This window comes from Saccopteryx bilineata, chromosome X, assembly GCF_036850765.1.
Source record: "Saccopteryx bilineata isolate mSacBil1 chromosome X, mSacBil1_pri_phased_curated, whole genome shotgun sequence".
NCBI classification, from domain to species: Eukaryota; Metazoa; Chordata; class Mammalia; order Chiroptera; family Emballonuridae; genus Saccopteryx; species Saccopteryx bilineata.
The window spans coordinates 110,140,475-110,164,268 of NC_089502.1; the positions used below are offsets into that span (position 1 = coordinate 110,140,475).

Here is a 23,794-nt window from a genome sequence, read left to right on the forward strand (position 1 = left end):
TGTACTCTAAAAGGTTTGAATGAAATGGAGGTGTTGTCATCCAGAGTCAGACTCATGGCACAGCTCCAAGAAGTGCTAATCACATGATTTATGTCAGAAGTTGACAAACTAAAGCCTGTGGGCCAAGTCCTGCCCACCCCACTTTTGTAAATAGTTTGCTCGGCACAAAGCTGCACCCATTTATGCAGTGTTTGGCTGCTTCCCTGCCCTGACTGCTGACCCCTTACAGAAAGTTTGCTGAGCCCTCGTTTATGTGCACGGTACCTGCCTCTCAGGATTGAGCAGCGCACAGCCTGTTTATCCGAACAAAATGGCCCTGTTGGCGACCACATGAAGTGTGCTGTAGGATTGCTTGAGATTGCCAAACCAAAATGTTACTTTTTTTTTTTTTTTTTTTTTTTACAGAGACAGAGAGAGAGTCAGAGAGAGGGACAGAAAGACGGGAATAGAGAGAGATGAGAAACATCAATCATCAGTTTTTAGTTGCGACACCTTAGTTGTTCATTGATTGCTTTCTCATATGTGCCTTGACCGCGGGCCTTCAGCAGACCCAGTAACCCCTTGCTCGAGCCAGCGACCTTGGGTCCAGCCAGGGCTTTAAAGTCTGTTTTATAGTTTATAGAATATGTGCGTAAACAGAGTCTGTGCAGTAAATATTTGCAATAGGCATTCCTGGGTATTGGATTAGACTACTGATGCTTAGTATTTTTCCTACTTTCTAATTTGAAAAATCATTTTAGATTTTCCATGTGTGTTTTTAAAATAAGGAACTAAAAGCAGCTGAAAATAACACCTTTGCTAGAAGCAGAAACACGTGTGTGTGTGCAGAGGCAGAGAGCATGGATTATATGCATCAATATCAGGCATCTGTGTCTCTAATTTTGCTCTGAGTGTGTGTGTGAGTGAGTGTGTGTGTGTGTGTGTGTGTGTGTGCACATGTGCCTTGAAATGTAGGTTGTTTTCTGGTTGGGTCGAGGTGACCCAGGCACTCCTATTTTGTGTGATGATGGGCTGGCAGGTCTTCCTGCAGGGAGACTGCAGTGCCTGAGTCATCCGTCTCTCCCTCCCCTTCCTCCTTCCCCTCGGTGTCTGTGTTGTCACATGACACCTGTGTTCTGAGAGCAGGTACACTGAGTTCTCTAATCAGAGATCCTGAAACCTGGCTGATTATTCACTGTGGCCCAAGACAAAGGCTGTGCAGGTTATGTCTACATTATGTACATTTAGTCGTGTTATGTAGTTCATGTTATATCCACGAGTATGTGTGAACAAAGCTGTGCATGCAGGCACTTCCTACCAAAATAATATTTCATCTTATGAAGCACCTGGTTTGAGACTGATAAGGGATGAACTAAAACCAGTAAGTGAATTATAGTGTATATCCGTACAATGTATATGGAAAAATACGACCTATGGACATGGTATTTCTGGGTGGGAAGAGGGGGACTGAGAGCATGGTTGCATCTGCATTCCACACAAGTCAATGCCTGAAATTTACTCTAAGTTTTTAAATGTTGGAAGAACCACATTGTCAAGAGATTCAGAAAAATGGTATAAAATTAAGCATTCGCATGAGTGGTGGTCAGTGATGCTCTTGAGTGAAGAAATGCAGTCCTGGGTCAGATGTGCAGGTATGTGAGTAAGGGTGCACAGGGAATATGTGGGAGCCCATTCTTCATCATACTGAGAGCGAGCATCTATAATGTATCATCTCCTGCATATTATCACTCTCCACATTCTATATTCTCCGCAAGCCCATGTAACATTTTTAACATTTCTAAGCCCATGTAACAAACACACTAGCATTACAGACCCCATGTTTGTGTCACACATGCACATGCGCACGCACACACACACTGCTACTTTGAAATAATCCATGTGTCCAAGACAGACGTGGACTGTCATGAAAGCAGTAGTTCCCATTGTTGTCGGATAGCAGGGACTAGCGTAAACTATGTAGCTAAGATGGAAATATTTGGAAATGCAAAAGAAGGAAGAAAAGACGTGTGACATCTACATTATACATAAGGTTTAACACACAGTTCTGTTTAAGGGTGGCATGCATTCCGGAGTTGGGGAACGTAAAATGATGAATCAGTCTCCATTTCATTGGCTTAATTTTCTATCTGTTTTGGATTTTCTAGATTAGCATAAGACCACACATGGCCTGGCGATCAACATTTGGTGCCATTTGATCCAAGGAAGAACAGTGCACTTCAGCCCTGCTCACAGAGCCACACCTGGACGGTCCACCTGGTGTTCAGTAAGACTTTCCCACTTTACTGCACATTTCATTTGCAGTCATTTATTTCGTGTTGACATTTTGGGGGGTGTTTCATTTTGCTCCTCACTCTACAGTCACTACTTCACACTGATGTGGTGCTGGGCGGGGAGGGGAAGACATGAACCCACACAGAGAGACGAAGAGGTGCACATCCCAGCCTGTGGCCCGTGCCTGCAGCAAGCCTTAAGAGGGAATACCTCCAACCGCCATTCGAGCTGCATGAACCTCTGAACTCTAAGCTCCCACTCGCAGACATGATATTGGGCTGGCACTCAGTGTCTGTAGGTCGGAGATCATCTCTGGCTTCCTTGGGTGCACAGGGTGGCACTAGCACCCCAGAAAAGAAACCCTGAAGCATTCGTGTAGTGTGAGCCCCGAGGGGCACAAAAGGCCCAGGGCATCCATAGCACCAATGAGATCCCGGACATGCCCCCCACCTCCCGGCACAGGTGCTGTTTACTATGCAGCAGTAACACATAAGGCATGGAGTTGGGCTCAGAGGCCCAGGTGGGTTGGTGAGCTCAGCCCCTGAGGAACACCGGTAGTCAACAGGGTAGGAGCCCAAGAAGGAGCAGCCAGGGAGTGAGGAGGGAAAAAGGAGAAACGGGAATTAGAACCCAAGGGGAGTGTTTTTCTGTTATAGAGTTGAGACTGGTTTTGCATAGAAGGTAGCAGAAATAATTATTTTGAAATAATAATAGCAGATGGTTATATATAGTGCTTACTCTGCACCAAGCCCTATTCTAAGTATTTGACCCATTTAATACCTATAGCAAACCTTTGGCTTAGGCTCTGTTGTTATTCCTATTTTATAGAGGAAAACTGAGGAATGGGGAGGTGAAGTCACTTGTCCAGGTCACACAGCCAAATAAGTAAAATAACACTTAAAGGTTAATCGAGTTGATCAACATATTTATTGAATGTAAGATATTGCATTAGATACTATGGAATATGAAAATGTGAAATTCTCTTACACAAAGGTAAATTTGAAACTTGATGATACTGAGGCTAGTTATAGTAATGCAGCAAGTATTTTAATGTGGCCTTTATCCAGTTTGGGTAGCCATAGTTCCCCTTTTGTAATTCTTAGTTAAAAACTAGTCCTGTGGCTAACTGCCATCTTTAAGTTCATGTCTCCCGGATTTTTATATTTCCTATCTAGGTCTCTCCCCCAAACTTAAGTCCTGTATTTTCCAGCTATCTATCCAACATTGCCAGTTAGCTGTCGAGTCGACATCTGAAACTTACTATGGCTGGGCGAAACTGAACTCCCAACCAATTCAGTCCCCCCTCCTCCCACACCCCTAATTGCTCCTCCCACAAGCCTCCCATCTCAGGAAAGGGCAGCCGCTCCCTTCCTGCTACTTGGGCAAAAGCTGTTAAAGAGTCATGTTGGAATCCTCTTTCACACCACAGTCAATCATTTACCAAATACTGCCAGCTCTGTCTTTAGACTTTATCCAGAATTGAACCATTTTTCACCATCTTAGTCTGTGCTCTTGCCCAAGTCACTGACTCCCTCACCTGTATGTTTACACTTACCTCTCTGTCCCTGCCCTGTAATCTGTTTTTCACCCAGCAGCTAGAGCGTTCTTTCTGGGATGGTTGTTCATGACTTCTTTCTACAAACTAAACTCTGCAGTGGCTTTTCATTTCATTCTGGGTAGAGTAAATGCTAAATCCTCTGAGTGGTCTGCCTTCAAGTCTTCATGTGATTTAAGACCACTCCCTGCCTCTCTGCCTCTCTGACCTCATACCCCCACACAATCCCCTTGCTTCGCTGGTCCAGCCACACTGGCCTCTTCCCTGTTATTTACAACTGCTGCTACCATTGGGCCCTTTGCACTAGTTCTTCTGTTTGCCTGGAATAGCTTGTCCCTAGCTGTCCTCACGCCTTTTCCTTCACTTTCTTCGTTTCTCAGCTCACAGGGTTTTCCGGTTGCTTTGTATAGAGAAGAGCCCCGCCCCCACCACTGCACAGTACTGGCCTGCTCCTTTGCCCTAGTTCTCTCCATAGCGCCTACCACTACTTGGCATATATTGGTTAGTCTTTGTCATTCTACTAGAATGTAAGTCCCATGAGGACAGGAAGTTTTGTGTCTCGTTAACTCTTACATCCCCAGTGCCTATCACACCCAAATGCTTGGCATGAAGTTGATGTTCACGCCTAGTTGAATGAGTGAATAAAAAGTACACTAGATTTATTTTATTTTTATTTATTTTTTTTTTTTAGGTTTTTTTAAAGGTTTTATTTATTCATTTTAGAGAAGGGGGGGGAGAGAGGGAGGGAAAGAGCAGGAAGCATCAACTCCCATATGTGCCTTGACCAGGCAAGCCCAGGGTTTCGAACCGGCGACCTCAGCGTTCCAGGTCGATGCTTTATCCACTGCGCCACCACAGGTCAGGCAGCACTAGATTTATTTTAAAAAAAAGATCGGCTAATATAAGAACTAGAATTTGGGCCCTGTAGAATTGATTTCTCTTTTTCAATAATGAAATTGTTCTAGTTTTCTTTTATGCTACTATGGGAGCTTTAGTACTTGTTTCTTTAGTCTGTAGAGTTTTAACTTCGGGTCCTCAGGCAGGACATAATATGTGTCCTGCAAGATCATCAATAATTATTTTCGTTTATTAGGAAATCTGCATGCTGCCAGCTCCCCCAGTGGGGCTTTGAGAGCCCCATCACCAGCGTCATTTGTTCCAACTCCTCCCCCATCCTCGCATGGACTCTCAATAGGACCAGGGGCCAGTTTTGCTAGTCCACATGGTGAGTCCGTATATGGAAATTGCTGTAGCATAAGAGTTTGACATGGCAGTAGTTTCTGTTAAATAAATTATTTTCTTACTGCAAAATTAGCACTTGTTTATTGGGGAAATAGCAAAAGGAAATAAATTTTTCCTAATCACACCATGCAGAGATCTTCCAGTTTGATCTGCTTTGGACTCCGTCCCTCGCCCTTCCTGTCATCCACCCTCTGCTGGCCTGCCTGCTCGGGTCTCTTGCTCTCGCTTGCTCTCTCTTGTCTCCCGCCTCAAACATTCCCCCCATATTGGGACCCTACCGTATGTGCTCTTTTTTTCACTTAACTATATCAGGAATACCATGCTAAATCAGCACATAATGAGCTTCCTCAGGTTGTACAGCTGTGTGACATCTATGATTTTTACTCTGTGCTATTAATATTTGTGGAACCATTTCTGACAATAAAAACCCTACATTTTTGTGCTAAATGGCTTCATAGAATCCCCTTATCTGAGTATACCATAATTTAAATGCTCTCCGATTATGTTACATTTACAATGTTCCCAGTTTTTCACAAGTAAAAATGGTATAATCTCTGCTGCATGATTATTTCCTTAGGTAAGTTCCTGTAGTTGGAATTGCTGTCTCAAAGGGTTTGAGACATTAAAGCTTTTGAAACATACTACAGATGGCTCACTTATTAGTATCATATAAAAATGTGTGTTTTCCTGCATCATTGCCAACACGGGGTATTACGATTTTTTTAAATCTTGCTCATTTTGATAGGTAAAAAGTGGTATCTTATTGTTTAATGTGTGATTACTAGTAAAGTTCATTAGTCTCTGGTATTTCTTTTTTTATATGTGTTCTTGTGTTTTTTTCTTATTAATTTGTAAGACTTATAAAGACCATTTACTCTCTCACATATGGTAGAAGTATTCTTTCAGTTTGTCATTTGATTACAAAAGGGTGTAAATGTTAAAGGTGTTTGCAAGGTGAAATGAAATACTAAATTGTTATCAATAAAATAAACATTTAAATACCAGATTATTGAGGAAGTTACTGTTTTGTTTTTGTGTGTGTGTGTGTGTGTGTGTGTGTGTGTGTGTGACAGAGAGAGGGACATACAGGAAGGGAGAGAGATGAGAAGCATCAGTTCTTCATTGCAGCACCTTAGTTCATTGATTGCTTTCTCATATGTGCCTTGACCGGGGGACTTCAGCAGACGGAGTGGCCCCTTGCTCAAGCCAGCGACCTTGGGCTCAAGCTGGTGAGCCTTGCTCAAACCAGATGAGCCTGCGCTCAAGCTGATGACCTCAGGGTTTCGAACCTGGGACCTCCGTGTCCCAGTCTGATGCTCTATCCACTACACCACCGCCTGGTCAGGCAGGAAGTAACTGCTTTCAAAACCTGATTCTTGGGTTCATTGCTTAGTCAATGTAGCCTTTTCTAAATAAAGAAAAGGGAAAAATTTTCTCTCTCTGCCTCCTCTGAGTAAAATGAAAACACAATTTGTCAGGGTTAGTTTAGAAAAGTGATTTCTTTCCTTAACAGAGCTTTGAGAGTTTTTTGCTTAATATTTTCAGACATATAATAGATTGTTAAATGATGTAAATTGTTTTGTATTACACATCTTGAAGCTTGTGTGAAGGTAAATTTTATCCTTTCTCAGTTTTTTTATCTAATTTTTATATCAAGTACATAAACTACAATATTCAGATATGTTAAGAAGTATCATACTTCAGTGAAATATCTTACTGAAAGAAAAAATAAATTTATCACTCTACACGGTGCAAGCATTTAAATGCTGTCAATTACTTTTCAGTTATTAAAATACAGGTTTTGAAAACCATTTATTTACTTGTTTACAGGAACCCTGGACCCCAGTTCTCCATACACTATGGTGTCACCAAGTGGACGAGCAGGGAACTGGCCAGGGTCTCCTCAACTGTCTGGGCCCTCACCAGCAACACGGCTGCCTGGAATGTCACCAGCCAACCCATCACTACATTCTCCAGTTCCAGACGCTTCTCATTCCCCTCGAGCTGGAACAAGTGAGTGGTAACATTTTTATGTTTGCTTTTAGTATAACAAAAAAATGGCCTATTTTATTCCATCTTCACATTTGAAAATCAAGACCTACTTGTTGAATGAGGATACTTAAACTTCAGCTTTTGTTCATTTAGTAATGTCAGAAAGAAATGTTTCTTCCAGAAGTTTTCTGAGGTGAGACTCAGTACCTGTTATGACTACTACCTTAGCAGCAATACTAGATTTTAAAAGATACATGCAATTACCTGACAAGGTTTTGAAAATTAACACATCAGAGAAGAATTGTGCAAATATGTTAGTTAACTTTTACTACGTGACATTTAGTGGCTAAAAACAACAGTTGTTTGTTTGCTCACCATTCTGCAGGTTGGCAGTTTCGGTTGAGGCCACATTGGTGATTCTTCCAGGCTCTTCTGGGTCACTCTTGGGTTGGCTGGGGCCTGGCTAATCTAAGGTGCCCAGCCAGCATGGCTTGTTCACCTGGCGGCTGGAGAGGGAACTCCAAGAGAGTGAGTGGAAGCCTTGGTTGCAACTGACTGTATCACTTCGGCTGCATTCTCTCAGCCATGGCAAGTCACAGAGCCAACCCAGAACCCAGGCAGAGAAGTAGACTCCACTCCTTGAAGGGTTTGCTCCAAAGTCTCATTGCAAGGAACCTGGCCATTTTTAATAATAGGAAGCTAATATATGATTGTTACACCACAAGGAATAACTAAAATAGTGCAGATTGCTATAGAATTCAAAGATTTATACTAAAACCAAAGCAGGCAACAATGAGATAATGAGTATTTATAAATGACATGTTTTTCTTCTCAAAAGGTTCCCAAACAATGCCAACAAACATGCCCCCACCTCGAAAACTACCTCAGCGCTCCTGGGCAGCCTCCATACCCACCATCCTCACTCACAGTGCCTTGAACATTTTACTGCTGCCCTCCCCAACACCAGGCCTCGTGCCTGGCCTGGCAGGTAGTTACCTTTGTTCTCCGCTTGAAAGATTCCTTGGATCAGTCATCATGAGAAGACACCTTCAAAGAATTATTCAACAAGAAACGGTATGGGCACCTAGTGAACTAACTCATAAGTGATGATTGTCAAAGGCAGATGCTAAGTTGCCCCTCAGAATAGGATCTGAACCAAAGTGATATTCCTTCACCTCCTTTATCCAGCTTGCTGGAATTTCACTTTGCACCAGCCCTAGCATTACAAATGGATTCCACTATTTCCTTTTCCATGCTGACGTTAACATATTTTCCTTCATGTTATAATTGGCCGTGCTGTGGCTAACATGGACCCGGAGCTAGGTCCGCTCAGTACCATAGGACACATACGTGCGCCTGGGATCTGGCTTTTCAGAGAATAGCATATGAATGGCTACTTGTCCTTTAGAATGCTTTTGCAGGCTGACTGACTTTGAATCTGAGTCTCCATTGAAATAATTTAGGACCACAAGGATGAAAGCTGCTTTTTAAATACATGACCATTGAATTGATTTAAAACCTTTTAAAAAGGACTTCTCACCTATCCTGGGTACACTTAGGAGATAGTTCAGAGTTGAGGGCACCTGTTCTAGAGTCCAGCTGCCTGGATTTGTAACTGGGCCACGCTACCTGCTAGTATGAGTTTGGTCATTTCCTCGCCTTTCTGACGAGATTAGGTAATAGTATCTAACTCATAACAGTTATGGGAATTTGAGATATTTCATATAAAGCTTGTAGCATCATGTCTTGCTGTTCAGGACATATAATTATTATTGTTGATGTATGTATGTGTTCATGAGGTAGTAGTCAGAATGGTAAGTGTTGAAAATATCCACTCCATGCATAGCACAAAGCTATTTTGCAACCTTTATGTTCAGATTTGAAAAAAAAAATAAAAGTTTAAAAACAATTTGAATAAATTAGCATTTAAAATGGTAATCATCAGATCTGTGATCTAGGCTCACCTCTGCCACTTAAAAGCCTTGTAATTGTTCAGCTCTTTAAAACTCATTTTGCTCATGTGCCTATTCAACATATTAGGCTTGAGCAGAGGTCAGTAAACTATGGGCCTGGAGGCAAGTTGTGCCCACCACCAGTCTTTATAAATAAAGTTTTGTTGGAACACAGCCATACCCACTCAGTATATATTGTGTGTGTGCTTTCAGCTACAGTGGCATCACTGAGTGGTTGCAACAGAGACCATATAGCCTAAAAGAATTATCCCTAGGCTAGCAGAAGGTCCCAATCCAGATCTATTTTCTTCTAATATGTCAGTTATTAAAATCTTGTTATTGTGGCAGAAAATTTTTTTAAGGATTTTTTTTATTGATTTTAGAGAGGAGAGAGAGAGATAATGGCAGGGGGGTTGAGGAGCAGGCAGCATCAGTTCATAGTTGCTTCCCGTATGTACCTTGACCGGGCAAGCCCAGGGCTTCGAACTGGCAACCTCAGCATTCCAGGTCAATGCCTTATCCACTGTGCCACCACAGGTCAGGCAGTTGTGGAAAATTTTAAGCATACACAAAAGAGAAAGAATTGGGTAATGAATCTCTCTGTTCTCATCACCCATCTTCAACAGTGAACTCATATTGTTATTATTTCATTTATAGTTCCTCCCAGATTGTTTCACAGCAAATTCCAGACATCATTTCATCCATAAGTATAATTTCTTTGTTATCAAATATGATTGGTGTCCAAATTTCTTAAGTTATCATTTTTAGTTTTGAATCATAACTCAAGGAAGTGTTTAAGTTTCTTTCAAACTATAGATTCCCCCTTCATTTCTTCTTACAGAATTTATTTGTTGAAAGAAACCATATCATTTGTTCTATAGCGTTTCTCTCAATCTGGATTTTGCTGATTGCATCCCTTTAGAATCATTTAACATGTTCTTATGACCTATATAGATCTATAATACAGATCTATCCTATGGATCTTAACTGCTGGATTCAGGCTCCAGTTGGTTGCTGTTTTGTAAGAATATTTCATAGGTGGTGTTAACATTCTTTGAAGAGACACATAATGTTTGATTGCCTCTCTTTGTGGTGGTAGCTGTTTTGGTGCTCAGTGCCTACCTAGTTTACGTTTGTTTTGGAACAAGTATCAACTGAATTGTTTTCCTTTTGAAATAGTTCTCTAGGTAACATTTCATTTTCTCTTTTTCTTACATATTCTTATAAGCTAATTTGATGCATCTTTGTTTTGCAGCTACAGCTGATAAATTCCAATGAACCTGGGGTGATCATGTTTAAGACAGATGCGTTGAAATGCAGAGTAGCCCTTAGTCCCAAAACCAACCAAACACTTCAGCTAAAAGTGACACCTGAGAATGCAGGACAGTGGAAACCTGATGAACTTCAAGTTTTGGAGAAATTCTTTGAAACAAGAGTATGTGCTTATTTTTTTTTATTTTTTATTTTTATTTTTCTGAAGCTGGAAACGGGGAGAGACAGTCAGACAGACTCTCGCATGCGCCCGACCGGGATCCACCCGGCACGCCCACCAGGGGGGGGCGACGCTCTGCCCACCAGGGGGCGATGCTCTGCCCCTCCGGGGTGTCGCTCTGCCGCGACCAGAGCCACTCTAGTGCCTGGGGCCGAGGCCAAGGAGCCATCCCCAGCGCCCGGGCCATCTTTGCTCCAATGGAGCCTTGGCTGCGGGAGGGGAAAAGAGAGACAGAGAGGAAGGAGGGGGTGGGGGTGGAGAAGCAAATGGGCGCTTCTCCTATGTGCCCTGGCCGGGAATCGAACCCGGGTCCCCCGCACGCCAGGCCGACGCTCTACTGCTGAGCCAACCGGCCAGGGCCAAGAGTATGTGCTTATTAATGCATAATTTTAATAGAATCAACAAATCAGAAGAGTCAAGGTAGAATGAAGAGTAACTTGCTTTATTTCTCCCTGTAGGTCGCAGGACCACCATTTAAAGCCAATACATTAATAGCCTTCACCAAACTTTTAGGAGCTCCTACACACATCCTCAGAGACTGTGTGCACATTATGAAACTAGAGCTGGTAAGTTATAGAGAAATACAAACTTTTACAGCCAGGTCTGTTTGAGGAGATTGGAGTTGGTGGGAACAGTGTTTATTTGTTTTACCCATTTAGATATTTCTATTTTTTCTCTTAAATTCTTAATTTCTCGCTTAAATTTTATATGTTTTGAATAGGCAATATAGTCCTCTTGTAGCTTTTGAATTTAGCATTCGTCCCCCTCCCCACAGGCAACTTGAGTTACCAGTGGCTTGCCTCTTATAAAAGCAAATACATTTAATACTCTTCCTACTCCCAGATAAGGAAATAACCCTCCCATGTTTTCTTCTAATACTGTATGGATTTGTTTTTTAAATTACTTATTTAAATTTTGCATCCATTTAAAATATGTCTTGGTGTTATATGTGAAGCATGAATCCAGCTTTTTCAGACGCTCCTAATTGCCCTGACAAATTTATCAAAAAAATCTAAAAAGAAAAGGGGGGCCTAACCAGGCGGTGGCGCAGTAGATAATTGTCAGCCTGGGATGAAGAGGACCCAGGTTCAAAATCCCGAGGTTGCTGTCTTGAGCATGAGCTCACCAGCTTGAGTGCAGGGTAGCTGGCTTGAAGCCCAAGGTCGCTGGCTCAAGCAAGGGGTCACTAGCTCAGCTGCAGCCCCACGGCCAAGGCACAGATGAGAAAGCAATCAATGAACAACTAAGGTGCCACAATGAATTGATGCTTCTCATCTCTCTCTGTTCCTGTCCCTATCTCTCTCTCTCTCTCTCTCTCTCTCTGTCTCTCTTTCTCTCTCTCTGTCTCTCTTGCTTAAAAAACAAAATCTACTCTGGGAGATTTTTAATTCCTCTTCTTTCTTGTGAAGTATATAATTATATAGCTCAAATTCAGGTGGCAGCTAATTATATTTTTTCAATTTTAGTTTTTCATTTTAATGTTTTAGTATTGCTTTGGTAATTCCAAATACCTCAATTTTTTTTCCAGTTGGTATTTTAATATTGGGACAGCATGGCTTCTGCTCTGAGTCTATAGGAAACATTATTATGTCAAAAAGATATCCATTTGAGTTTTTAAAGGAGTAAATATTTATGAGGCTAAAAGTGGATATAATTTTTAATTATTAACACAGTTTGACTAGTTTGTGTTAGGGAAGGAGTTGGGACTGAGACTGGGAAGTCTAGATTGGCACCAATTAAGAAAGACCTTGGCCTGACCTGTGGTGGCGCAGTGGATAAAGCGTCAACCTGGAAATGCTGAAGTCGCCGGTTCGAAACCCTGGGCTTGCCTGGTCAAGGCACATATGGGAGTTGATGCTTCCAGCTCCTCCCCCCTGTCTCTCTCTCCTCTCTCTGTCTCTCTCTGTCTCTCTCTCCTCTCTAAAATGAATAAATAAAAATAAAAAATAAAAAAAGAACGACCTTGATGGACAGAGCATCGCCCCCTGGTGGGCATGCCAGTTGGATCCTGGTTGGGCACATGCGGAAGTCTGTCTGACTGCCTCCCTACTTCTAACTTCGGAAAAATATAAAAAAATAAAAATAAAAATAAAAGCAAAAAAAAAGAAACAAAGACCTTGAATGCCAGGTGTTGATCCTTGGAGGAGATGGGGGACAACACCTGTCACGGCATGTCACTGAACATTTGTGAGCTAGATTAAAAACACCCACTAGAAGATTTGGCAGTCATAGAAGGATGGACTGGGAGAGGAGGCCACTGAAAGGGACCATTAGGGGGCCGTGGAAGAAGTAACAAAACCCTGAGCTTGGTGGCATGAGCAAAAATAGAAGGGAACAGATGTCAGAGACACTGAGGAAGCAGAATTCGTAGGAATTCATGAAGTGAGAAGGAAGGAGGGAGAACGTAGCACATAAATCCACAGTTGACTTTTCGATTAGTAACTATGTATATGCCCTTTGAAAACATGCTAGCTGTCAACTTTATGTTGTTAATAATTAGTGTAAAATAAAATTCTGTCTAAATTTTCAGACCCCTAATGTTCATAAGACTCTATCTTGATTTTTTTTTTCAAAACAGTTTCCTGACCAAGCAACACAACTAAAATGGAATGTTCAGTTTTGCCTGACGATCCCGCCCAGTGCACCGCCGATTGCGCCTCCTGGGACTCCCGCTGTGGTGCTGAAATCCAAAGTATGTCAGTACCGTCGGCATGTGTGTGTGAGCAGAGCTTCTGAAGAAAAAGCTATATGAGGATAATGCACCTTTAGATCATTGCAGAAACTATCTGTTGCTGCCAAATATGGGCCCCGATTCCTTGTCAGTTTAGACTCCATGCAATCCAGGTTCCTTTAGTAATAACAGAAAGTTACTAAGTTAATAATCGTGTGACAGTTGCATGTGAATCATAATATTCAGTTGTTTGTCACTTGTCATTCAATTTTCTTTTGCCTGATATATCTTTATCTGATGGTAAATGATAGTACCTTTGATAAATTTAGTCAGGTGTTTTATTTTCTTACTATGTTTTTATTTTCTTTGTGTGTGTTTTGTATCTACAGCTTCAACTAACTCAGAAAACATCAGTCCCTCCCCAAGAACCTGTTAGTATTATAGTTCCAATCATTTATGACATGGCTTCAGGTACAACCCAGCAGGCAGACATTCCCAGACAGCAGAACTCTTCTGTTGCTGCTCCCATGATGGTCAGCAACATTCTGAAGAGGTTTGCAGAGATGAACCCACCACGACAAGGTACATGAGCAGCAGATGTGAGTATTGCTTGTGTGTTATTAAGAGTCTTCTGAGCCCTGGCCGGTTGGCTCAGCGGTAGAGCGTCGGCCTGGCGTGCGGGGGACCCGGGTTCGATTCCTGGCCAGGGCACATAGGGGAAGCGCCCATTTGCTTCTCCACCCCCCCCTTCCTCTCTGTCCCTCTCTTCCCCTCCCGCAGCCAAGGCTCCATTGGAGCAAAGATGGCCCGGGCGCTGGGGATGGCTCCTTGGCCTCTGCCCCAGGCGCTAGAGTGGCTCTGGTCACAGCAGAGCAATGCCCCGGAGGGGCAGAGCGTCGCCCCCTGGTGGGCGTGCCAGGTGGATCCCGGTCGGGCGCATGCGGGAGTCTGTCTGACTGTCTCTCCCTGTTTCCAGCTTCAGAAAAATACAAAAAAAAAAAAGAAAAAAAAAAGAGTCTTCTGAGAGAGTCGCCCTTCTCCCGGCTCCTTCCTTCCCCGCCTCTCCTCACCCCTAGCCTGGAGCTCTGGTTGCTGTGGCCCTCTTCACGTCAGCCTGTTGCTTTCTTCCTTTCTCACTGGTTCTTTGTTTTTGTCCATGTCTCTGCTGCCTGGACTTTAGTTTTGTTAGTGATTTACTATTGGGACTGACCTAGTTGCTAATGCCAGAAGCCTGTATTTATAGCACACATTACCATAAAGCCCTAGGTTAGGATGATAGAATTTTCCATGGCTGTGAACTCCTGCCCTACCATTGATACCTGCCACTCTGTAAATCACCACGTTGAAATGCATGTTGGTTTCTCATATTTCATGGTTCAATCATGAATAGAATAATATCATTCAAAGTTCTGTATCTTCTAAATGTTTTGTGAAGAATAAAATATGATACAAATGGCATCACTGCTTTTTGGGCTTCTTATATAAGTTCAGGCGGGTGCAAGTGAACCTTTTCACCAAGTGCACAATGAAGCTCTCAAAATGAGCATTTTCAAGGAAACCAGAATGTTTCTGGCAAGATAAATAAGGTCCGCTCAATACTGTCGTAGCCTATGCTTAACACATAACTCCTGCAGTGCTGAATTCTTGGTTACAAAACATAAAGCTCAGCAAAGAGAACTTTTCTTCCATTTTGCTTATTTCTTTTTTTTTTTTTTTTTTTGTATTTTTCTGAAGCTGGAAACGGGGAGAGATAGTCAGACTCCCACATGCGCCCGACCGGGATCCACCCGGCATGCCCAACAGGGGGCGATGCTCTGCCCCTCCGGGGTGTCGCTCTGTTGCGACCAGAGCCACTCTAGCGCCTGGGGCAGAGGCCAAGGAGCCATCCCCAGCGCCCGGGCCATCTTTGCTCCAATGGAGCCTCGCTGCGGGAGGGGAAGAGAGAGACAGAGAGGAAGGAGAGGGGAGGGGTGGAGAAGCAGATGGGCCCTTCTCCTGTGTGCCCTGGCCAGGAATCGAACCCGGGACTTCTGCACGCCAGGCCGACACTCTACCACTGAGCCAACCAGCCAGGGCCTTATTTCTAATATTAGGGAAGTCTATCTTTCTGTTTAGAACAGTATGATAACAATTTGTTTTTAAACGAGGGAAAGTTGTTCTCTGAAACATTTTTATGTACCACAGTGTGAAAATTTCACTAGAAACAGGAATCATGGGAAAAATGATATTTTTAGCTGGTTTCCCATATTGTACACATAGGCAGTTCTCCGGTGTAGCTTATAAGGAATGCACTGGGCAGTAGAGAAGGGTAGGCTTCTTTTGTTGTAATACTTCTTCCACATCTTACAATTTTCTGCTTTCATCCTTTGACTTATCTCTTCTTTCAGCTAAAAGTAGGTCCTTAAGAATCAAAGTTGAAAGCTATCAGAATTTTCAGAGTAGCAATCCAGTAGAGCTTTGATAATACACACCATTCTTTCACAAGCAGATGACTATCATCATTATGTCTTGTGGAATTTAAAATGAAAAGGAAAGACTGTTTTGATCCTGTTGCAATCAAGCACATTTTTCTACCTGTCAATAAAAATGTGTTTTTAAAAAAGAAAAAGATATAACCTCTTTTAATTAAGAAATTGTTGGGGCCTGACCAGGCGGTGGCACAGTGAATAAAGCGTCAGACTAGGAGGCGGAGGACCCAGGTTCGAGACCCTGAGGTCACCTGCTTGATTGAGCGTGGGCTCATCTGGTTTGAGCAAAGCTCACCAGCTTGAGCCCAAGGTCACTGACTCGAGCAAGGGGTCACTCGGTCTGCTGTAGCCCCATGGTCAAGGCACATATGAGAAAGCAATCAATGAACAACTAAGGTGTCACAACGAAAAACTAATGATTGATGCTTCTCATCTCTCTCTGTTCCTGTCTGTCGGTCCCTATCTATCCCTCTCTCTGTCTCTGAAAAAAAAAAAATTGTTGGGATATTTTGCAGCTATTTTTCTTTTATTTCTACCTTAGACAGGTTAAACCTTTGGATTTCATTTTCTTCCTGTGCCTTAGTTTTCCCGTGGTTGGTGAGAAGGGCGCAGTAACTCGCGCAGGGCCCTGCACATTCTGCCCTCTATAAGAAGGCCATGATTCCGTTGAGGTCTTCAGTTCACTCACTTTCAGCCACTACAGTGTTAGGCTCTGCTCTAGCGAAGAGACCCAGCTTTTGGTTTATTATATTTACAGCTGGTTTTGGTTTATTATATTGAAATATTTGTAATATTTACAAGAAGAAGGAGGCAAGGTATTTGTTTTCTTTAAACAGAGGGGAAATTAGGAGGATGAATCTTTAGCCTCCCCTCTCCCCCAAACAAATCTTGTTTGGGGGTTGTTGGTATGCTGTACTTCAGCCTTTCTCCCCTCTTCCCAAACCCATCACTTCCTCCACTGGTGAAGTGCTTTTTAAGAAAAACCACTTTATTTTTTTGTATTAATTGATTTTAACGTTGAACTCCAGAAGTTGATCATTTCCTTCAAATTTGTGAGAAAACTCTAATAGATGTCATAAACCTGCACTGTCCAATATAACTGTCACTGGCCACATGTGACTATTTCAATTTAAGTTAATTAAAATTAAGTAAAATTTAAAATTCAGTTCCTCAGTCACCCTAGCTACATTACAAGTGCTTGGTAGCCATGGTGCGCATATAGAATATTCCCATCATCACTGAAAGTTCTATTGGACAGTGATGTCAGAGAGATTTTATCTGACCTCTAAAGCAACATTAGGACAGACACCATTGCTGTTCTAACTAATGCATAAATATAAACTACGTAGATCTTTTCATTAGATTCAAAATGCAAAAGCCAGTTGTCAGTAGTCTTGAAGCCCAACATTAAAGGTTTATCCAATGCTCCTGATCAGTTTTCTGTGGAGAAACTATAAGCGTATTTTCTTTTTATATATATATATATATATATATATATTCTTTTGTTTTTTTCTGAAGCTGGAAACAGGGAGAGACAGTCAGACAGACTCCCGCATGCGCCCCACTGGGATCTACCCGGCATGCCCACCAGGGGCAACGCTCTGCCCACCAGGGGGTGATGCTCTGCCCCTCCAGGGCATCGCTCTGTCACGACCAGAGCCACTCTAGCACCTGGGGCAGAGGCCAAGGAACCATCCCCAGTGCTCGGGCCATCTCTGCTCCAATGGAGCCTCGGCTGCGGGAGGGGAAGAGAGAGACAGAGAGGAAGGAAGGGCGGGGTGGAGAAGCAAATGGGCGCTTCTCCTATGTGCCCTGGCTGGGAATCGAACCCGGGTCCCCTGCACGCCAGGCCAACGCTCTACCGCTGAGCCAACCGGCCAGGGCCATATAAGCGTATTTTCTTAAATTCAAACCTAACTGGGGCTTGCCCAACCTTTCCTCATGAGGAAAAAACAAAACCTGAACCAAATTATCATCTAATATTTAACACCAAAGCTTAATCCCCTGAAACCTATGCAGTTAAAATTTACTCTTTTATTTTGATCTTTAAAGTTCTTGCTAATTTTATATTTAATTACCCTTACCCCACCGGTGTGTTGACATCATCTTTCCTGTATTGCGAATAGCTAATGACCATTTTTCTCTGTTGCAGGTGAATGCACAATATTTGCAGCTGTTCGTGATTTAATGGCTAATCTTACACTGCCCCCTGGTGGGCGTCCATAGACACTATTGTTTTTAAACCAGGAAGGCTGACAAATGAGACAAAAGAACAAAAAAAAGTCTGAATTCAGCCTTCAGTCTATTTTATTTATTTATTTATTTATTTATTTATTTATTTATTTATTTATTTTTACAGAGACAGAGAGTCAGAGAGAGGGACAGACAGGGACAGAGAGAGATGAGAAACATCAATCATCAGTTTTTCGTTGCGACACCTTAGTTGTTCATTGTTTGCTTTCTCATATGTGCCTTGACTGTGGGCCTTCAGCAGACCGAGCAACCCCTTGCTCGAACCAGCGACCTTGGGTCCAAGCTGGTGAGCCTTGCTCAAACCAGATGAGCCCGCACTCAAGCTGGTGACCTTGAAGTTTCGAACCTGGGTCGTCTGCATCTCATTCTGACGCTCTACCCACTGCGCCACCGCCTGGTCAGGCTCAGCCTTCAATTTAAAAAAGGAAAAGGACTTTTTTGACTTTAAGAGCTAAATATTCTAAACTTGCAAAAATTTTCAGGGTGCACTTCTTTCATCAAACAGACCATCAATCTTTTGTATAGTGAACTTGTATAGTGTGTTGAAATGGGACACGTTTCGAACTAGGTCAGTGGTCGGCAAACTCAGTCAACAGAGCCAAATACCAACAGTACAATGATTGAAATTTCTTTTGAGAGCCAAATTATTTCAACTTAAACTATATAGGTAGGTACATTGTTATTAACTTCATTAGGGTACTCCTAAGCTGGCCTTTGCTAAAAAGGTCCTCAGTCTGATTGAGGCACGTTCGCTGAGGTCGACCCTTCCGACTCTCCCACCCACACTCGTCTTGCATACTTGTTTCGTCTGTCTCCTTTCGTTCATCCTCTCTATACGTCCACACCATCTCAACATGCCTCTCAGTCCTCGACACTACATCTTCTTTCACTCCACAACACTCCCTAAAACTAGCTTGATAAACTTTAAAGTTTTCTGGGTTTTTTTTACAGTGATAGAGAGATAGGGACAGATAGGAATGGAGAGAGATGAGAAGCATCAATCATCAGTTTTCGTTGCGACACCTTAGTTCATTGATTGCTTTCTCATATGTGCCTTGACCGCGGGCCTTCAGCAGACCGAGTAACCCCTTGCTTGAGCCAGCCACCTTGGGTCCAAGATGGTGAGCTTTGCTCAAACCAGATGAGCCCATGCTCAAGCTGGCGACCTTGGGGTCTCGAACCTGGGTCCTCTGCATCCCAGTCCAACACTCTATCCACTGCACCACCGCCCGGTCAGGCATAAACTTTAAAATTTTAAGTCTTAGTTAAACTATAGGTACGTTGAATAAAATTTGATATCATACTTAATAACTGTATTATTTATTGATAAAATTAAATTGTAAGGTATCCATAAAATGAAATCATGACAATGACTGACAAACACTAATGTGAACAATGGCCTTGCATCTCCTTGGAAAGCTTGGGTAAGTCAGGTTTGTATGTTGTTTTTGATTTTAGGCACGGTTCCAGGTTCTCATCAATAAGATGACTTCTCAATTTATTCTTGATAAGGTTCATGCTTGAAAATGATTGTTCGCATGAATATGTAGACCCGAATAAGGAAAAAACAGCAAACAGTAGTTTTTTCAGCTGATTCTGAGTCAGGAATACTCTTCCAGGTGTTAAAAATCAACACATCTTCCTTCTCCAGGTCTTTCAAAGCAGACCACTTGTGCTGTGAACTAAGTTCACATTTGTTTTTCTCCAATATTTCTATATCAGCACAAAGACGTTCAAATTTCATGTTCCACAATTTTTTGTTTTTTAAATCCAGCACTTGCATTTCAAAGTTGCCAATGTCAATATTAAAGGGAAAAAAATTTTCATTCTGTTACAGTAGCATTAAGAGGTTTTTTTTTGTTGTTTATTTGCGGCAGAGACGAGAGTCAGAGAGAGGACAGATAGGGACAAACAGACAAGAAGGGAGGGAGATGAGAGACATCAATTCTTCATTGCGGTTCCGTAGTTGTTCATTGATTGATTTCTCATATGTGCATTGACCGGGGGGCTACAGCAGACCACATAACCCCTTGCTCAAGCCAGCGACCTTGGGCTCAAGCTGGTGACCTCGGGGTCTCGAACCTGGTCTTCCACATCCCAGTCTGACGCTCTATCCACTGTGCCACCACCTGGTCAAGCAAGAGGTTTTATAACAAAGGCTAACGTCACTGCTGTTTCTGAATTCCTGAAACCTATTGAGAAAAGCTTCCCTCATATTTAAAAGTGTTGTTTTGAAACAGCAAATGTCAATATCAGAATTATTTTCCTGGCGATATTTCAACAGGCTTGGAAAGTGAATCCAAGTTTCTCTTTCAGAATCTTGAGCAAAATGAGATAATTTGTTTTCGAATGAAATAACTTCTAACATCAAAAAAATTGTTTCCGCCCTGGCCGGTTGGCTCAGTGGTAGAGTGTCGGCCTGGCATGTAGAAGTCCCGGGTTCGATTCCCGGCCAGGGCACACAGGAGAAGCGCCCATCTGCTTCTCCACTCCTCCCCCTCTCCTTCCTCTCTCTCTCTTCCCCTCCCGCAGCCAAGGCTCCATTGGAGCAAAAATCGCCTGGGCGCTGGGGATGGTTCCTTGGCCAGGCGCTAGAGTGGCTCTGGTCGCGACAGAGCGACGCCCCGGAGGGGCAGAGCATCGCCCCCTGGTGGGCAGAATGTCGCCCCCTGGTGGGCATGTCGGGTGGATCCCGGTCGGGCGCATGCAGGAGTCTGTCTGGCTGTCTCTCCCCATTTCCAGCTTCAGAGAAATACAAAAAAAAAAAAAAAGCACTTTGTGCGCAGACATTTCCAGAAGAAATTTGCAAAGTTACGAAATTGGTGATTAACATTATCAACTCCATTATAGCTAAAGCTCTTAATCATTGCCAATTTAAAGAACTTTTAGTTGAAATGGAGAGTGAGTACGCAGATCTTCTGCTGCATAACAAGGTATGTTGGTTATCAAGAGGAAACACCTTTTGAAACGTTTTGCTTCCTTATTAACAGAAATTAAAGCATTTCTCCTTGAGAAGGGTGTTCACTATCCAGAACTAACGAATGATCAGTGGATCCAAAAATTTTATTTCATGGTAGACATTACGTCTCATCTAAATCAGCTTAATTGTAAACTACAGGGGAAAGGAAACAATTTTTTTTTTTGTATTTTTCCGAAGCTGGAAACGGGGAGAGACAGTCAGACAGACTCCCGCATGCGCCTGACCGGGATCCACCTGGCATGCCCACCAGGGGGCGATGCTCTGCCCCTCCGGGGCATTGCTCTGTTGCGACCAGAGCCACTCTAGCGCCTGGGGCAGAGACCAAGGAGCCATCCCCAGTGCCCGGGCTCAGTCTACCACTGAGCCAACCGGCCAGGGCCACAAAGTGCTTCTTGATGAATGATACAATGGTAAGTATCTCGTGATTAATTTTTTCTTTCAAAATAGCAACAAAACCGTTTCTTACGCCAGTCATACTTTTCACCCTGTCTGTTGAAATTGAGGCAGTTTTATCGAGTGGAATATGATGGGTTTTTTTTTTTACAGAGGCAGAGATAGACAGGGACAGACAGACAGGAACAGAGAGAGATGAGAAGCATCAATCATCAGTTTCTCGTTGCGTGTTGCGACTTCTTAGTCGTTCATTGATTGCTTTCTCACACGTGCCTTGACCGCGGGCCTTCAGCAGACCGAGTAACCCCCTGCTGGAGCCGGCGACCTTGGGTCCAAGCTGGCGAGCTCTTTGCTCAAGCCAGATGAGCCCGCGCGCGACCTCTGGGGTCTCGAACCTGGGTACTTCCGCATCCCAGTCCGACGCTCTATCCACTGCGCCACCACCTGGTCAGGCGAATATGATGGTTTTAATGCACTCATTTACAGCATTTGCTATATCCTCTCCACATGTTTGACCTTTGAGTGGCAATAATCCTAAAAGTTCTTCTTTAGGACCTGTAGATGAAATAAATCGTACAAAAAGTGAAACTTGCGCTGTATCATTTATGTCACAAGTCTCGTCAACTGCTATTGATACAAAGCTGAAACCAATTTAAGATCTTCGACTTGCTGGTTGGTTATATTCTAAGACATTTTGACTGTTCTATCTTTCACTGTTTTAGCAGACAAGGGTAATTCTTTTAATTTTTTTCAGAATGTCTGCTTTGTTCTTAAAATCCCGAAATAGCTCTTCAGATGCATTTATAAAACTTTTTATGTATTGGCCGTCTGTATATGGTTTTCCTCTCAGCAATCTCTTGACTAACCACAAAACTTGCAATATTAACATTGTTGGAAGATTGCATCCAGTCATTAAATACAGAACTTGATTTTTCTCGACTCTTCTGAAGTTCCTCAACTGCTTTCTTCCTTGCATCCCGACAGGACATTTAGTACTAAATGACACGTGTTTAGTTGTAGTGTCTCTCCAAATTTGATTTCTCGTTATGCGCCAGTTTTTCCTGACAAATAAGACAGGTTGGAAGGCCATTTAAGTTTTGAATAAACACAAAAGTCTTGGTCCATTCAACTTTAAATTCACGGTTTTCGTCTTCGGTTTTTCTTTGCTGCTTTGTAGCCATGTCAGAGAGGGCACCTAAAAAACTGTTTCATTTTATAATAGTAAAGCCACCAACACAAAAGAATTACAATTCTTAAATTGATGACAAAAATACCTGTAGGATTTGCAGCTGGTTGGAAAAATACAGGTAACTTTATGCTTTGAGTAGGTACGTTTGTCTCCCGCGCGCGATTTGTGGACGCAGCCAGCACTAACCACTGCACTGAGACTGCTGACGACTCGCAACTCGTGCATGAGTTGTGCGCGCCTCCCGGGGCTGCGTATCCCAGGGCCCGCCTGCGCCGTGTCTCCTGTTGCCCTACCCACACCCCCTGTGCATATCTGCGAGCCCGCACGTGGTATTTTGTGGAAGAGCCACACTCAAGGGAACAAAGAGCCGCATGTGCCTCACTAGCCACGGTTTGCCAACCACTGAGCTAGGTAGGTAATAGTTCGAAACAATCAGTGTCCGCTTGCCAATCAGATTTAATATTGTTTTATACTATAAAGTTACGGAAATGCCAAACTTGTTTATTTAATTGTTTTCTTATGTTTTGGGTGTAATAGTCCTTTTTTGTTTTTGTTTTGTTTTTTTAAGGCAGGTCTGTCATTTTGAATACTGTAAAACTGTGATAAACTTTATATTGAAGCTGTATTTTAATATGAACGCTTTGAATCCTTACATGAAAATGTTCTGGGAGTTGTTATAAAAACATCCCAGGCCCTGGCCGGTTGGCTCAGCGGTAGAGTGTCAGCCTGGCGTGCGGGGGACCCGGGTTCGATTCCCGGCCAGGGCACATAGGAGAAGCGCCCATTTGATTTTCCACCTCCCCTCCTTCCTCTCTGTCTCTTTCTTCCCGTCCCACAGTGAGGCTCCATTGGAGCAAAGATGGCCCGGGCGCTGGGGATGGCTCCTTGGCCTCTGCCCCAGGCGCTAGAGTGGCTCTGGTCGCAGCAGAGCGACGCCCCAGAGGGGCAGAGCATCGCCCCTGGTGGGCAGAGCGTCGCCCCTGGTGGGCAGAGCATCGCCCCTGGTGGACGTGCCAGGTGGATCCCGGTTGGGTGCATGCAGGAGTCTGTCTGACTGTCTCTCCCCGTTTCCAGCTTCGGATAGAAAAAATTAAAAAAAAAAAAACATCCCAAAGAAGCAATATTTAATAAAACTAGGTTAAAAAAACAACAACAACAGTGACACTCACGTGTGTGTATCAGTTCTGTAGACTTCTCAGGGCCTCCCTTCATCTTTAACCTGGTGGGGCCAGTAATTAATTTCTAATAATATGTGTCTGAAATTTGACCAAAAGCACCTGCTTCTTTGTTTCAACTTTATTTTCTTCAAACATTCCTAAATTGGCTGGTGGTGAAC

At 43.0% G+C, this 23,794-nt stretch overlaps 1 protein-coding gene across 1 annotated transcript in view; it reads left to right on the top strand.

Moving 5' to 3' along the window:
• Positions 1 to 17,937, top strand: part of MED14 (mediator complex subunit 14) — an 83,232-nt gene extending 65,295 nt beyond the window's left edge. Inside the window, 8 exon segments of the mRNA XM_066250520.1 lie at positions 4,920 to 5,051; positions 6,899 to 7,081; positions 7,899 to 8,134; positions 10,268 to 10,447; positions 10,963 to 11,070; positions 13,083 to 13,217; positions 13,565 to 13,757; positions 17,796 to 17,937. Coding sequence (XP_066106617.1) covers positions 4,920 to 5,051; positions 6,899 to 7,081; positions 7,899 to 8,134; positions 10,268 to 10,447; positions 10,963 to 11,070; positions 13,083 to 13,217; positions 13,565 to 13,757; positions 17,796 to 17,869 — 1,241 coding nt within the window. The 3' untranslated portion in view covers positions 17,870 to 17,937.
• The last annotated feature ends 5,857 nt before the right edge of the window (positions 17,938 to 23,794 follow it).